Source organism: Artibeus jamaicensis, unplaced genomic scaffold (genome assembly GCF_021234435.1).
Source record: "Artibeus jamaicensis isolate MK-2021 breed Jamaican fruit bat unplaced genomic scaffold, CSHL_Jam_final scaffold_1019, whole genome shotgun sequence".
Classification (NCBI taxonomy): domain Eukaryota; kingdom Metazoa; phylum Chordata; class Mammalia; order Chiroptera; family Phyllostomidae; genus Artibeus; species Artibeus jamaicensis.
The window spans coordinates 14,411,759-14,428,018 of record NW_026522025.1 but is presented as its reverse complement, the minus strand read 5'-3'; the positions used below and the strand labels follow the sequence as shown (position 1 = coordinate 14,428,018).

The 16,260-nt window shown below is 38.4% G+C and overlaps 1 protein-coding gene across 5 annotated transcripts in view; it reads right to left on the bottom strand.

Annotated features, from left to right (window-relative positions):
- LEPR (leptin receptor) overlaps positions 1 to 16,260 on the bottom strand; it is an 89,400-nt gene that overhangs the window by 46,167 nt on the left and 26,973 nt on the right. For all 5 annotated transcript variants that reach the window (XM_053655400.1, XM_053655397.1, XM_053655396.1 and 2 more), the window contains 3 exons: positions 15,531 to 15,590; positions 11,308 to 11,622; positions 9,024 to 9,147 (listed from right to left, as the gene is read on the bottom strand). In XM_053655400.1, the coding sequence (XP_053511375.1) occupies positions 9,024 to 9,147; positions 11,308 to 11,622; positions 15,531 to 15,570 (479 nt within the window). In that variant the 5' untranslated portion in view covers positions 15,571 to 15,590. The remainder of the gene's footprint in view (positions 1 to 9,023; positions 9,148 to 11,307; positions 11,623 to 15,530; positions 15,591 to 16,260) is intronic.

Genomic DNA, 16,260 nt, shown 5'->3' with positions numbered 1-16,260 from the left:
ACTTCCAAGCAGACCTCCTGAGCCCGTGGCAGCCTTCTTCACAGACCTTTTTGCAGCCCTCATGTCTGACCTCTGCAGACCTTGTGGCTGACTGACCTTCAGAACTTCTGCTCCAATTTTCAATGCTCAGCTCAGAATTTCCTGCATAATCTAACATCTAGCTCTTCCTGTGGCACGTTAGTGTCCACCATTTTTGTCAGCTCCCCAGTGTCTTTGACCTTTTTTCAGCTACCATCTCTAGTCAGGACAACAGACCCCAGCAACGCACAGGTATTCAGGGAGGGCATCTACCCCCTCCCTCCACCACCCCAGCCATCGCTCCCACAGACACTGGGTGAGCTTCCCCCCTGGCTGTGTCAAGAGTCACTACATGTTCTTACAGTCACGTATACAATTCTGCAGCTACTAAGACCTTCCTTTCAGGACAGCACAGGCTGTTAACCTGCCTTTCTTATGCAATATTTCTTAAATGCTGCATTTGCCACTCTGTGGGCATCCCTCTGGCCCCCTTCCTACCCCCTGCAGAACTTGGGGGTGATGGTGGGGCTCCCCCCACCCTCACATGACCCATGCCCTGTACCCTGTTACACTTTGGCACCAGTTTAAACCTTTAAAGCTTTTTAAGCTCTTTTGGGGATAGTTATAAGGAAGCCTTGACTCTAGGACTAATCGGGTCCCACTTAAAAGTAGGTTATTATGGCTTTTTACCAAATGTCATTGATATTTAACAAGGTCTCTCCAATCTGCTTGATGCAAAGTTTAATTATTCTTGGCCCTGAGTGACTTCTGGGAATTGTTTAGCTTTGAGCTCCTGGTAATTGTTTTCTTCCTAGAAGGTTTCCTACCTAACATCACAGGCATATTGGTATTCAGCCAAAGAGTCAAGGAGATCCCCATAACAATTTCTATGTACTTCCTGCTTCAAGTACTCTGCTATGTGAATTCAAGCTCTGCACTTCTTTGTATTCCCTGAACTTCTGTCTTTGTCTTCTTGAGTCATCAGTATATCTGGGCTCTGCCTGAGTTCCCCAGCCCTGTGCCATGTTCTAGAAATTACCTCTAGTTTAGAAAGCTGAATAATATCACACTCACTTTGCTTCCTTCTCTCAGAAATCACAGTTCTGTTCTGTATTTGTCCAATATCTGAAAAGAGATGCTTCACACATTTTATCAAGCTTTCAAGTTGTTTATGACAGAAGAGCAATCCCAGACCCAGTTTCTCGCTCATGGTCAGAAGCTACTTTTGTTGAATATTTATATTAACTTCTGAAGATATAAGGTATTCATTCACACAGCCCAAAAGTTGGTTTTCTTTAAAGAGAGTAGTGAAATGGGGTAGCTTCTTGATGAAAATATGTGATCGAGAAAATCCATGTTTTAAGTGGGAGTTATTAGAGCATGTCTATCAGCTGAGAGGAAAACCTGATAATGCAGGAAAGAAAGGGGATCATTGCAAGAACAAAGTTCTTGAGCAGGTAACAGGGAATGAACTGAAAATCCATGAGAAAGAGCTCACTTTAGACTGGAACACAGAGACATTGCCCACGATTAAAGAAATTGCATTCGCAATTCAAGAAGAAAACTCTATGGACATGGACATGAGCAGGCTGACACATTTTTATGAAAACAATCACAAGAGAACCTCCCTCCCTTCTCTTTTTTTCCTGGTGAAAATCAAAAGCAATGTCAAATCCAGCAGATCTCTCTGGCTCTCTTTAAGGGGAACCAGCCGCAATATTGTAAGGTGTCCAGTGGAGAAATCCATGTGACAAAGAACTGAAGGAGACCTGCAGCTACAGTCAGGGGGGACCTGAGGCCCTCAGTCCAATGACCTATGAGGAACTTGGAAGCTCAGGAAGAGAGCTTGGAAACAGATCCTCCTAAGGTTGAACCTTGAAACAACTGTAGTCCTAGCTGACATCTTCATTGCAAACTTGTGAAAGACCATGAGGCAGATGCCCCTCCCAGAAACTGTAGGATGGCAAATGTTTGTTGTTTCAAGCCACTAAATTTGATGTAATTTATTGTACAGCACAGATAACCAGTATCTCCCAGACAGATATTGGTACCTGGGAGTTGGATGCTGCCATAAAAAATAACTAAAAATATGTGAGTAGCTTTGGAACGTAGAGCTAGACAGAGGCTGGAGAGAGTTGGAGAAACATGACAAAGAAAGCCTAAATTGCCTTACACAGACTTTAAGTAGAAATCTGGATTTTGAGGACACTGTCCATGTGGGCACAAAAAGAAGTGAGGAACATGTTACCGAGGAAAGGGGATCTTTCCTTTGTAGCAGACAGCTAAGTAACACATCTGCCATTGTGTGGACAGCATAGAATGTGCCTGTGATAAATGAACTGGGTGATCTCCTTTAGATTTTCAAGCAGGTGTTGAAGGTGCCTCTTGGTTTCTTCTTGCTGAAAAAGGAGAGATATACATTGAGGAAATGGGCTATTAAGGAGAAGGAACCAGGACTTGAGAGCTGTGAAATGCATAGGCTCTCCAGATGGCGAAGGATGTTAAAATTAAGAAATGGCTTCTCAGCAAGATCAAGGAGAAGGCGGAGATGGGCTTATCTCAAAGAGACCTGTGGACTTTTATCTACTAGAATGAACCCCCATATGATTCACAGGAGGCTGTGTGGTCTTGTGAGAGAGTGAGTAGCAGAAACGCTGCTAGCTTAGACTCAAAGAGTACAGAATGAAACAAAGCCACCGGCTCCCCAAATTGTGCCGACCAGAAGCGTGCTGAGAAAACTACTCGGCTTCAGAGATGTGTGACCTTTCATGAAAAAGGGAGGGTGATACAGATGGCAGAACCAGGTACCCAGAAGACAGAGCCGTGAAACACGGAGAATCACTCCTGAAGTACAAGTAATAGAAGGAATAGCTTAACGTGAGAAGTCGGGGGAGAGAGGGTCAAAGTGTGGTACCCTTGAAACTAAGATTATAGCAAGAACATGCTTATCATTAAGGACAAGATCTAGATGTATGTCCATGAGTGTGGGTTAATTAGGTGGGGTTAAAAAAAAAGTAGTGACAGTAAAGCATTAAAGAAATTGAAGATCATCCCTGTACATGTTGAAGTCCCCGAGGGAGCTGACAGGAGTACCAGTGAAGAGACCAAGTAAACTAGGTGTCAACAGTTACAAAAGTCTGACCCCCTGGATAACCCTTGCTGAGTCATCCACATGGGTTTGTAATCATTGCCCAGCTTCCCAACCCAACTACATTGAACTTTCCAGGTCTCCAAATGTCTGTACATGCTTGTAGTATGTTTCCAAAAGTCCCTGTATTTATTACATGACAGTATTTTCAAACTTTATTATGTTCATCGTCTTTACTATTAGCTCCAGGAGAGCTGGGGCTGAGTTCAAGTTGTTCGACATTATTTCCCACATTCAGCTCAGTGCCTGGTGTACACAGGAGGCACCTCATGATGGAAGAAGAGGATGTCTGCCCCAGGTCTAAGATAAAAGATTGAAAGCAGTTCCAAAAGAGCACATTTCTTTGGTATCTCTCCTTCAGATTTTCTGACAAACATTAATATCTGAGCTCAAACAATGCTTTCTTGAAGGAATACATTTATAGAGCTTTAAATCTTTTATAAGCATTAGGTGTTAGTTCCTTTTGAAAAACTAATTATTTATACAAGGAAGCATTTGAAAGATATCTCTTGTGAATTCCCTAATGTCCAGGAAGTGTGATTCTGATTAAACACTTTTCTACAGTAGCCACCATTACGGATTTTCTCTTCCATGGAGGTCTCATTGGTTAAACCTGATCTGACAAGTCTTATTTAAATTACTTGGAGATACATTGCCAAAGGTTATGTACAAAAATAGAATTTTCAAAGCAGAAATAGCATGTGGCAATTGGTAAAATATACATATTACCCAAATTAACCAAATCATACAAAGGATAAAATAATTAATGTGGCAAAAAATAAAGAATGTTTCTCAAACTGAATGCACTTATGAGAGGTCTTCCTGTACTGATATCTTTAGAAACCTCAGTTCAAAATAAAAGCAGGTGAAAAGAATCTGCTAAATTCATCATATGAGCAAGTTTTAAAAATTTAGTTAATGTATCATAATTTTCTCATTTTTCTAGGTCTTACCTTTTAGGTGAATTGGCCCAGTGGCCACGCAGCTGAAAAACTTCCAGCTGTGGCTAAGTTACTGCGCCATTGTGTAATGCTCTGATACATTCATTAAAAATATCTTTTTCAGAAAGGTCAGACCTCAAGGCATGAATACAGTCTATCCATGATGAAATTTAAATCCTTACACATGTCCACAGAGCTTTTGAATCTGAGTACATTGCCCTAGCCTGCTGATAATATTTGAAATTCTCTCGAATAGACACCCAGTGAGTTTTTGATCATCATCCAAAGTATTTAGGTCACTTAGGAATGTAATACATTGCAAAGCAATCCTTTTCTCTGAGCTAAAATCTGTTTTACCCATTAAAGCAGGGAACTTTCTGCCCCGAGCTTCAAATATATCTTCATCCCCACAGTTTCCTTTATTCTCTCAATACTCAGAAGACAAGGTGAGCCTTCTTCACTTTAGGACTGACCCTCTATCTGTGCTCTCTTTTTGGAACTTGCTTATCAACTATTCACTATCTACCATATATCTTCAATAAGTCCCTTTCTATTATATCTTCAACTCTTCTGTCCCTGCTGGGTCATTTTCTATAGACTAGAAATAACCTCATTCTTTCTCATACTTACATGTCTACCCTTTGCCGGGCATTACCCATATACCTCCACCTTCCCCACTTTACAATCTCAGTGAGGCTTCTTGGACCCCTAGAGATTCATAGTTCACCCTTTTCTGTTGAGGACCCTTGTCTAGGTGCCCTGGCTGCCCAGCGTCAGAGTGGACAATCTACCATTTTGTAAGGCTGAAAGAAATACTGGCCAATCGGATACTCCCAGTCAGGACTCTGGCCCTTATGAGAACTGCACAAAGAAGCGGGGGCTAGCAGGGACTTGTAGCTTCATCAGTGGTAGCATCTTGTGACCGGCGGTTAGATGTAGAAATTATTAGCACAGAGACATTCAATGTCCAGATGTGACAGCGAGGGCTACTATCTGGGCTACTCCTGGTGTGACTTTAAGAATTAGTTCAACAAGTTATAAATATTCACTACAGCCTGACAATCAATACAAAAATGAGGATGCTGTCAATTAAGAATATCTTCTTCTTTTTTGTATACATGAACTGTATTTTCTATATATTATTATATATGTATTATATATTGTATATATACTATATACACAAAATACATATATTGACAACTTTTCTCTTTTTCTTTTTTTTAATCCTCACCCAAGGATATCTTTTAACTGCTTTTAGAGACAGCAGAATGGAGAGAGGGGGAGAAATACTGACTTGGGAGAGAAGCATCAGTTGGTTGCCTTCTCATACATACCCTGACTAAGGATCGAACCCACAACCCAGGATGTGCCCTGACCAGGAATAGAACCCCTGACTTTTTTTTTTTTGGTCTATAGGATGATGTTCTAACCAACTGAGCCACCAGCCAGGGCTTTTTTGTTCTTTTTTTATTATATTAAATAATTTCCTATGAATTTTTGCCTTCCCCTATCATTTTACATAAAAGGATTCTTGGTGGTGTTAACTTTACAATTTAGTATTTAGTTTACCGAATATTCACTTAAGTGGGATTGAGTCTAAATGGAAAGAGAAATTAATATTGTCCAGATATCAGTTCCGTAAACATTGCCCAGAAATGGACACAATGACAAAGGACACACAGCATTGCCCTGTTTTTGGTGTCTCCTTTTGTTCAAAATGTAGTTGCATTCTACTAAGTGAAAGCATAAAGCTATAGGGAAGCTGTAGTTCAAGAATGTGTAGAAAGGTGTGTGGACGCTATGTAGCCAACAGGGTGAGTTACGCTGGTGATGCAGCTCTTGTCTCTCAGCTTTCCTAATCTGTGGCTGCAACTCTGCACACTACTGAATGTTGGCTAATTTCTACCTAGAGGGGGCGCCAGGACACCAGAAGGTTGATAGAGGGACAAGGGACTTCATCCTTCTTGTTTCGCTTTCCATTCATCACCCAAGTCTCTTCAACTGGGGACCTGCAGTGGATTTCAGTAACCAGGTTGCCCCAGCCCCACATTCTCAGAACCAACCACAGCACAGCTCCTCAGAGACCCCTCAATACCGGCCATCTATTTTCCCCTCCCCATTTATATGCCTTCCAGCTCTACATGGACCCCTCCATCAAGTATGTGAAGAACCAGTATCAACTCCTCAGAAGTCAGCTCTTCCACATACTTCCTCTGAGTTTCTCCTTGCTCTAGCTACCACCCTTTCCTCTCCCTGAAACAGCTCTGGCCAAAGTCCCCATGACTTCGGCATTGCCAAATCAATAGATATTATTCAGATCTTACTACACCTTTCTGTTATATCTGGCACAACTGAGTTCTCAATAGTTTCACCTTTAGATAATATTATCTCTTCATCAATAATTTTTACCTCATTAATACATTTCTGGAGGATAAATTGACAAAATTTTCTTAGAAAGCATTTTAGCAATATTGATTCAACAAATAATTTTGAAGTATTGTGTGACTCCTTCCAGTGAGTTAATTCTAGAGTTAGGAGTAGTGGTAAGCATAGCAAGTGCTGAGTGTGTACATTTAGTAAGTGGTAGATACAGGTGGTCCGACTCTAAAATATATCTTTGCAACCTCTCTACCAGGGATTCTCAAACTTTGGTTCTATCAGAATCACCTAAAGGGCTTGGAAAAACACAGATTGATGGATCCCACCCTCAGAATTTCTGATTCACTAGTTCTGGGTGGTGCTAGAGAAGTAAAATTTCTAAGAAGTCTCCAGGTGATGCTGATCAGCTTCTCAATACCACCTACTAACGTTTTTTTTTTTCTTATTAGCTCTTATTCATCCTTAGACACTCAACTTGTTGATGGGAGAGACCCGGTTCTTCTTGCTGACACGTGTAAAAAACTACAGATCAGCAAATCTACTAGCATGCAATCAGTTTACTAGGGGTCCATTCCCGTGGAAGAGAATGGGACTAGCTAGAGTGTGGGATGAAAGGCAAAGAGTCAGGGCAAAGCAGGGTGGCAAAAGTAGGAGCGGCTGAAGACCAGGTGGCAAGCCCCCGGGTGGTCTGAGACCGGGTGGCCAGAGAGCCAAGAGTGCCAAGAGCACCCGAAGCTCCCTGAGCCCCTGAAGAGAGAGAGGGCCCTTTGTTTGGGGGATTTATATAGTTGGTGGGATAGGAGAAAAAAGTTACATATTGATTAACATGTAAATGTGGTGCCAGCTTTCCTGGGGGGAATGTGACTACCCAAACTTAGGTATGTGTGGGGGTCTGTTAGTCCAAATCCTTATCTTGCTCCAGACTCCATTTGTTCACCTTGCCATAAAACAAATACATGGCAAGAGGCAGTTCATTAAAGTGGGGCGCTTTCCCAAAGTCATTTAGGGGCTTTTTCTATAAACACTAGAAACTCCCTAGTAAAACAGATGGTGACCAGAGACAGATAATTAACCAAAGTTGTTCTATGGGCTTCTTCTTTGGGCACTGTGGACCTTCTCACTCATTCTAGGCCCTGGGACGAAAGCACGGTTTCAGGACTTTCTTTCCCAGGTAGTGGAAACATCCGTAGAATTTCAAGGACTTCCCTTCTTTCTTGCTAACATAATGTTCCTTGTGATGTCAGAACACCTGGCAATATTATCAGACCAGGCTCAGCACTAAAGAGTTTGCGGGTGAGACATGTCTCCTTCCTCCTCCCTGCCTCAGTTTGCTATTCATTCTATTTAAGTGCTAAGAGGCATTTCCTGGCAACCAGGACGCTAGATGCGGGCAAGTGACAGCAGTGCAGTCTCAGAGTTCTTCCTATGCTGTCTCCTGCCTCACACTCAGCCCTCTCCTTCCTCAGGCAGCCCTCGCACCTGTCTTCCCTCACCAGCTGTACTAGATAACCTCATTTGAGGCCCCCACTGCACCCCTGTGTGCCCATGGCTTCCTGTGCCCACCAAACACACACCAGTAACCACCGACGCTGAAACCCTGTGCCTGTCTCCACCACCAGCCTGAGAGCGCTTCAAGGACACAGATCATACCTATTCTTTGTTGGGGGGGGTTGACAAATCTAAATTTATTTCTTTACATTTTTTTTTGTGGCAAACATGAAATTTACCATTTTAGGTGCACAATTCAGTGACATTAAGTACATTCACACTGTTGGGCAGTCATCACCACCATCCCACCTTCATAACAATTTACATCCTCCCAAACTGAAACTCTGTACACACCTAAACAAGAGCCCCCCACTACTTCTACCCCTAGTCTCTGGTAACCATCATCCTGTTTTATATCTGTTTATCTTTGTATGTATCGTGTTTCTAGCACCTCGCCTCCTAATGGCGTGATTTCTCTATCTGGAGAACTGAAGGTGAGTCTTTCTCAAGCATCAAACAAAAGAACAAATGAGGAAGAATCTTAAAGAGTTAAAAGTCATGTAGAAATGGTACGTATGAATACTGGAGTTCTTAGTAAACTTGAATACTGTATTCGCTGTGAGGATCATAAGTGTATGGGTATTCGAAACCAGCATCTTGGCACTGCACATAGCACAAATAAAATTAATCACCTTATACTTTTCACACAATAATGAGGAAAAAAGTCTACCTGAAAAAAATAGAAAACAAAATGTTCCCATCCTCCACTTAAACATCAGAGACCGCTAAATTGAATTCACATTTTTTTCAGAATATGTGCCCATTCCTGTCTGCAATGTCTTGCCACCTGAATCAACAGGAGCAGAAAAAAGAAAACTTAATGGAACAGAAGGTTGTATAAAAAATATATAAATTCCCTCACAGAAATTTACACAACATAAAAGGAAATGTGGGGATAGGAAAGGTTTCACAATCCGCTTCTGTATACAGGCACTGTCTCATTCCCTAAAAATGTGTCATAAAAATGTACAAATTAATTTGGTACTTACAGAACATACAAAAGATGGGCCTTAAGGTCATAATTCTTGAAAGAATCCTTAAATAATGGCTCTATAGAACAGATGAATAACTTCAAGTCCTCTTTCATCCAGCACTGTATGTTCCAGTTTGCACCTGAATTAAAAATAAACTACTTTAAATCTGAAAAACATTTTGAACAACTCACTGACAGAGAAGAGCTAAATTAAATTTACCAGTGTTCTGTTACAACTTCCACTGCCCGTTCTGAGAGGAAAAAAAACAGTTACTGCCTAGTGGTGTGTGTTGGCCAAGTCCCACGGCCCCTTCGGCCTTCCGACTCCTTTTTGTGTAAAGTAAGGGAATTAAACTCAATGACTGCTTCTCAAACTTTTTTACCCTGAACCACGTGAGTAGGACAAACCCGAAAAACAAAATCCTCACGTAGCTCACTTCATGCTCACTTTCCAAGAGAAAAGAGAACATTAAATATCAAAGTACAAGCAAATTTGGAGCAGCACTTATGTGTGTCTGCTTTAGCAATAAAGGTATGATGATTCACGTTTGAACTGGGATGCATGTCAAATCCTTGCGATTATCATATTACAGGCTTCAGCATAACTGGGGAAAGCTTATTCCCCTGCACACTGAAAAACTCACCTGGTAATATAGGAAAACTATAAAGGTGATTTGTAATTTAGAAAGCAAGAATAGCAATGACTGAAACTAAAGACTAATGTAAGACAAGACTAAACTTCTTCAGGCAACACCAACATATTTCCTCAAACCTGAGGGATTTCTATCTAGGAGAAGGACTTTGCAACCTTCTTGAGCCCTATGAAGTTATCAGCCTCACGGCAGAATAATAAATGGAAATCCTCAGTAACCACTACTGAAATTAGTAACTTTAGTTACAAAACTTTTAATTCACTTAGGAGTAACTAGGTATTAGCCTTTATTTATATGGCATATAGAATTAAAATCTACAGCAGTGAAAATATTAACATTTTCTGATCATTTCAAAGCTTACCCCAAGGGCCCTGACTTTTTTTAAGTTCATTCTTAGTACATTTAATAATCACTGGAATGGCTACGTTTCCTTACAATATTTTTTAAGTGTTTCATTTTAATGATGATGCAGTGGAATAAAAATTCCACTGTATAACAAAATTAAATTAAATAACTGTGGATTCAATGGGAGGTACTGCTAACTTGTTTTAAAACTGATTTTACTGCATATTTATGCTTTATGCTTATTCCTAAACTGATTTCAACAAGCTGGAGTGTTCCCTCCATCTAATCAGCGGTGCCCCACCAGGGGCAATCGGACCCTCCACAGTGCATCTGGCGAAGTCTGGAGATATATATGTATGGACTGTCCCTACTGGGAAGGGAGTGCTGCAGACATCTCGTGGGTAGAAGCCAAGGATACTGCTAAATCTCCCACAACACACAGAACAGCTCCCATAACCGAGGATCATCTGGCCCAAAATGTCAAAAGTGGTCAGGTGGAGAAATCCTAATGAGTCCTGCATAGGTGTGCTTTACCTATATGAGCTTTATTCTCACACTGTAGGTCTCTTATTACCGAGTCAATTGACTCTGCTCTATTAGTGCTTCCAGAAGGCTTAGAGATAATGATGTTGTTTATATCTCCAGGTGTGGCATTTTAAAAAATATTTCTTTTTTATTTGAGAGACAGGGGAAGGAGGAGAGGAAGAGAAACATTGATATGAGAGAGAAACATTGATTGGTTGCCTTCTGCCCTCTGTGAGCACCCAGATGGGGGCAGGGCAGAGTCTGAAACCCAGGCACGTGCCCTGACTAGGAATAGAACTGGCGACCTTTTGGTTTGCAGGATGACGCCCAACCAACTGAGCCATGCTGACCAGGATGCAACATTTTTAACTACACTAGCTACATTCAGTGGTCATTATAGTAATTCTTTGCTTAAACAAATATTATTCATAAATGCTTTACAATTTAACTAATTTAAATATGTTCTCTAACAAAAAAAAATAAGGTGTGCTTTTCCTATTTTAAAGCAAATTTTGAAGACTGCAAGAAATGAATTTATAAGTTAAAAAAGTTCCCTTGTTACATTTTTATTTTATTTTATGGGATATTAAGAATTTGGGGTTTATTAATTTGGTCACATGATAAATCCTAATTTTATAACTAACAGAAGATGCTAACATAAGATGTGTGAAGAATCCCATCCCCAAGGCATCTATTTCATACATTTTTCAGAGAATGAAAACATTTTGTTCAATACAATTAAATAACAGCTAAATGTTGGGGCATTAATATACTTACCTGTTTGCTGAAAAGCTAAAGAATTTACTGTTGAAACCAATGCCTTCCCTTCAATACCATCTGCACGCACAGAGCAGTTTTTATCTTCCTCCCTCCAGAAGCAACAGTGGAAAGTTGTTTGGGATAATAAGTTAGAAGAGTTGGTACCACTTGAATTCAATTTAGCTTCAAAAAATGTCTCAGAATGTCCATTCAAATGTGAGGTGTTCTTCGAGATTCCAGCAGGCATGAGGAAGTCATAGGTTGTGTTTGGTGGCATGCAAAACAACTTAATGGGATATGCCAAGTTAAACGCCGTTACCAAATAAATAAATTCTGTTTGGACAGTAAAAAGATGCATGGAAAAACAATTAATCATTTTGGCTAAGACAAAAATAGCAAGTATCTACGAACAAACCATGCAGTGCTCAATAGTAATTATTTAACTTTCCAAGTGCTCAACCAGTGCCTGACAGCACATAGCTCTGCCCTTCCCTTGTACAGCGAGCAGACTTGAGTGGGTACCTTTATTTCTCAGGACAACTTCACACTCTAAAACCCCTTTTTGGAAATTCATGCTTCCTTTTCCTCACTAGTCTCACATATATTTTTTAAAGAAAGGAAATTATAATTAAATATTTCCATTTCTTTTTCTAAAAAACAATATTCCAATGAACTCCAGCATGAATAAGAAATATCTGGATGGCCAATTACATAAACAAATACTAAAGTGCTGTTTTAATATTTCTGAAAGAGAATAACACTGAAATGTTAACAGTACTTTCACTGAATGCTTCTAGAAAGCTTTTGTCTTCAATGTCAGGATAGCTGGATGACCTGACTCTGCCATTAATCCTCCAGATGTACGACATCACATAAGTCATGCCCTTAATGCACTCTCCAAGAACTAAGGCACAATGACAAGATTTCTTACAGAAATCTTCCACTGCTGATTAAAGACAATGATCACTTAAGATACATAAAAGTTAAAACACGTATGTAATCCTGTAACAAAAAGGTCCTCAAGTTTTAAATAATTGTTTAAAAATAAAATAACAATTTTCCATAGTTCTTTCTTCTACAAGTTACCCAAATAATCCTACAGCTGTGTTACTTCAGATACAAACTAATGAAGAATGAGAATCCTGAGAATTCTGCATGGATTTATATGGAATAAATATATTGAAGGATTAGGGAAATGTAAAAAAACAGAAATGTTTAAAAATCAATTTACAATCATTTTAAGTTATAAAAATAATACATGTAAAAATATTCAGATAATACATAAATGACTGTTAACAATTTGGTTTCTAAATCCTTTCTATAAGTTATCATAAATATGTATCAGATGCAAAAATTAAGGCACAAATAATTAGCATGACTAATATTTTGCCCACAGTGTTCACGATTAGCTACCATAACATTACCGAAAGTGAATCCTCATTGAAGTTGTGTTCCTTTGTACTTCGATATTACTAACACATTTCTAAAATTATAATATCTCAATGAAAAAAGAATAAGTTATTTCTTTGGTGTTACAAAACCATAAATATGTGTTTTTTAATTAAAAGCATTATATTTTCTAGCTGCACGTGGAGAATTCAGTTGGCTGAAATGAAATTAGCCTAAATTCCTCAAAGAAGAAATTTAAAATGTAATAATGAATGTCACAAACATAGCAATTATTGAATCAGTTTAATTAGAAGTGATCCTATTTTGTTTGCACTGCTTCCTTTGCAAATGATATTTCTTTCCCTCCAAATGAGTTCTAAACCTGCTAAGAGTCCAGAACTTGCATCTGAAAGCACATGTTTTCATGGTAACGAGATCCCAGGAACTTTCCTTATTCACAAACTTGATCAAACTGCAGACCTTTTGGAAAGCTAATGTGAAACCTTTGAGTGGAACCTAACAAAAAGAAGATAGAGAATATAACAGAGAATTATATTAGAAAGAAAGAGTATGTTATTACTTTTTGATAGTCTTTTGTGGCACACTTTTTCCTGAAATCTGTAACAGTGGAGTGGTCCTGAGCATTTTCTGTGAATGTATAGATGGCGACAATGAGAAAGAACAGTTAGATGCAACAGGGAAGACTAGTAGAGAAGCTCACAAGAGCACCTTTAGGTTGGAGCGGTCTATGAGATGCTCAGAACTAGTGGGCACATAGATAAAGACTGCCAGATACGATGGGTGTTGTTCAAGATAGCTTCACTTTACTTTTGAAAACTAGGAAACCAACCTAATTAAATTAGATGATAGGTTTTTTTAACACCAGAATAAAACTAGAATACAGTAAGAAACAAGTGAAAATAGTATGCTCAAAAGTCATCAGCAATGTATGACTAATTTCAAACAGAAGTCTGTGGTTCAGAGCAGTTTAAATCACAAGATAGAAAAAAGAGTATCTGTAAGCTTTCTCTTGAGGATATTCCTGCAATGGGTAGGAGAAAGACAAGTATACATCTTAATTTCTGAAAGCATTCTTCTAGTGGTATTCAAGATGGAAATTTGTAACGTACACTATCTCTCAATAATATCCCTTTATAACATTATATTTGTTATTGTTTACAGTGCAAAAGATTGCATTTCAAGTGACAACTCCATTCCACTTGAGAATAAACCTATCATTTTGTGCCAGTCATTTATTTTAAATATCATACATACATATATTTATAATTTAACAGTGCTACACTCACTGAATAAAATTAAAATAGTTAAGTATCACATCTTGTTTCTAAGTATGTATAAGGGTATCACTGTGTATTTATCAATTTAAGGGGATGTAAAAGAAAACAAAGCTAAAACGCAAATTATGGGCAGAGAGAAAAATTGTGCAAAACATAATAAATTGTTAGGATTATGATAATTAGTGTTATGAGTCCACTTGTTGAGGCCTACAAATTACTCAGACATTTTGTCAAACATTATTCTGGGTGTGTCTGTGAGAATATTCCTGGATGAACTTAACATTTGAACCTGTAAAGCAGATTGCCCTCCCTAATGTGGAGGGGCCTCATCCAATCCCGTGAAGACCTGACTGGAACACGATGGCTGACTTGGAAGGAACTCTCACTGCCTGCTTGACATCAGCTTTTTCCTTTCTGTGGACTCAAACTGAAACATCAGCTCTTCTTAGGTCTCATACCTGCCAGTGTTTTGAGTGGAACTTACACCATCAATTCTCCTGGGATTCCAGCTCACCAACTGCAGATTTAGGGACTTTGCCAAAGATAAAGGTGTGAGCCAATAACCTTATAATAAATCTCTTCCTGAATATATATATATAAATCCTACTGGTTCTGTTTCTCTGGAGAACCCCGACTACCACTACAAATCTAAATATCTATTACATTTTTTTAATTCCTAAAAATCACCTAAGGCCAAATAAAATCCAACAACAAAATGGTCAAAGTATATGAATTGAAAATCACATAAGAAATATATCAATAAACAGTGCTCAACCCCACAAATAATCAAATAAACAAAATTAAAATGAGATGCCATCTTTTGCTTACCTGACGGGGCAAAAAAAGTAAAATAATGATAATATGCTTCTTCGTCATGAGTGCCATGGAATAGCATTCATATACTTATGTTCAGACTGGGAATGTTACAAAGCTTTGTGGAGACTTCACAGTGTCTATCAAATTCAAAAATGTGTACACTATACAATATAAACATCCTTCTTTAGAAATTAATCTACAGAAATACTATCCCAAATATTCAAAGATATATGGATTTCAATGCAGCATTATTTGTTACATAAAAAGAAATTTCTATCAATGAGAAATCAGTCAAATAAACTAATAATTTAAGGTACATTCATACGGTTCATTGTCACGTGACCTTAAACAAATAAGTGCATCGGTAAATACTGAAAAAAAAACTGGCATGATAAATTGAAAAGCTGTTAAGTGGAGAAAGAAAACTGCAGAACAGTATATATTAACCAATTCTATTTTTGCAACTATAGATATGAACTGTGTATGTGTACTACACTTTTGGAAGGAATATGCATTTATCAGGTTTTGTCTAAGAGTTTGGTAGTAGTTTTCATTTTCACTCTATTTTCAAAGGGTTAGAAAGGGGTTTTATTTTCACATTTACACTTTTGTTCAGTAGGCAAGAGGATGAGAATTCCTAACTGGAAATGGAAAATTCTATTAGCCAATAAAGGAAAGAGTATCTCAAAGGGCAAATCTCTACCTTACACAGAGATGTTTAAAAGGCAAATAACTTACCGCAGTACAGCAAAGCCACACAAAATTTTTGACAACCCATCTTACTTCAGAGAAGAACACCTGAAAAACAGTAAATCTAAAATTAACATACATACATATATACACACACACAAAACTGACACATATACATACAAGTTGTGGAAAATATAAAAGGAAAGGGATTATAAATAAGTCTCTACATTTTTATCATCTATAATACTCTGGATCAATATTAGGGAAGTGTCTCACATTATAGTACAACTGTGTTACACATTTATTCTTGGTCACATGCCATCTCACATAATTAAAATAAGCCACACATTCATATATGTGACATAATCAAAAAATGATCTTTGTTCTTCCTAAGATACAACAAAGCCAAATAGTTATAGCATAGGTAATGACTGCATATTTATTTCCAATTAAGAGGAAATTTTCCAATGCGTTTTTGGAAACCAGCTGTTCATTTGCAAATGAGGCGATACCCACATTGGAGAGTTATCAGAGTAATTCAAGGAAAATTTGATGGCTTAATATATCCAAATGATAAGCTGACTTCAGATACAAGCCTTCCCTTGAATTCTACTCAGTATGAACCACATTCTAAATAAGATTATTTGTAGTAGAATGTCATGAAGTAGAATGCTGGTTATTACTTTAATATATTGGGGTTAGATTTGTAATGACACACTAAAAGCTTCTGATATTCCAAATTTTTTATTACCTCAAACTGGAGATTCAGTTCACTATA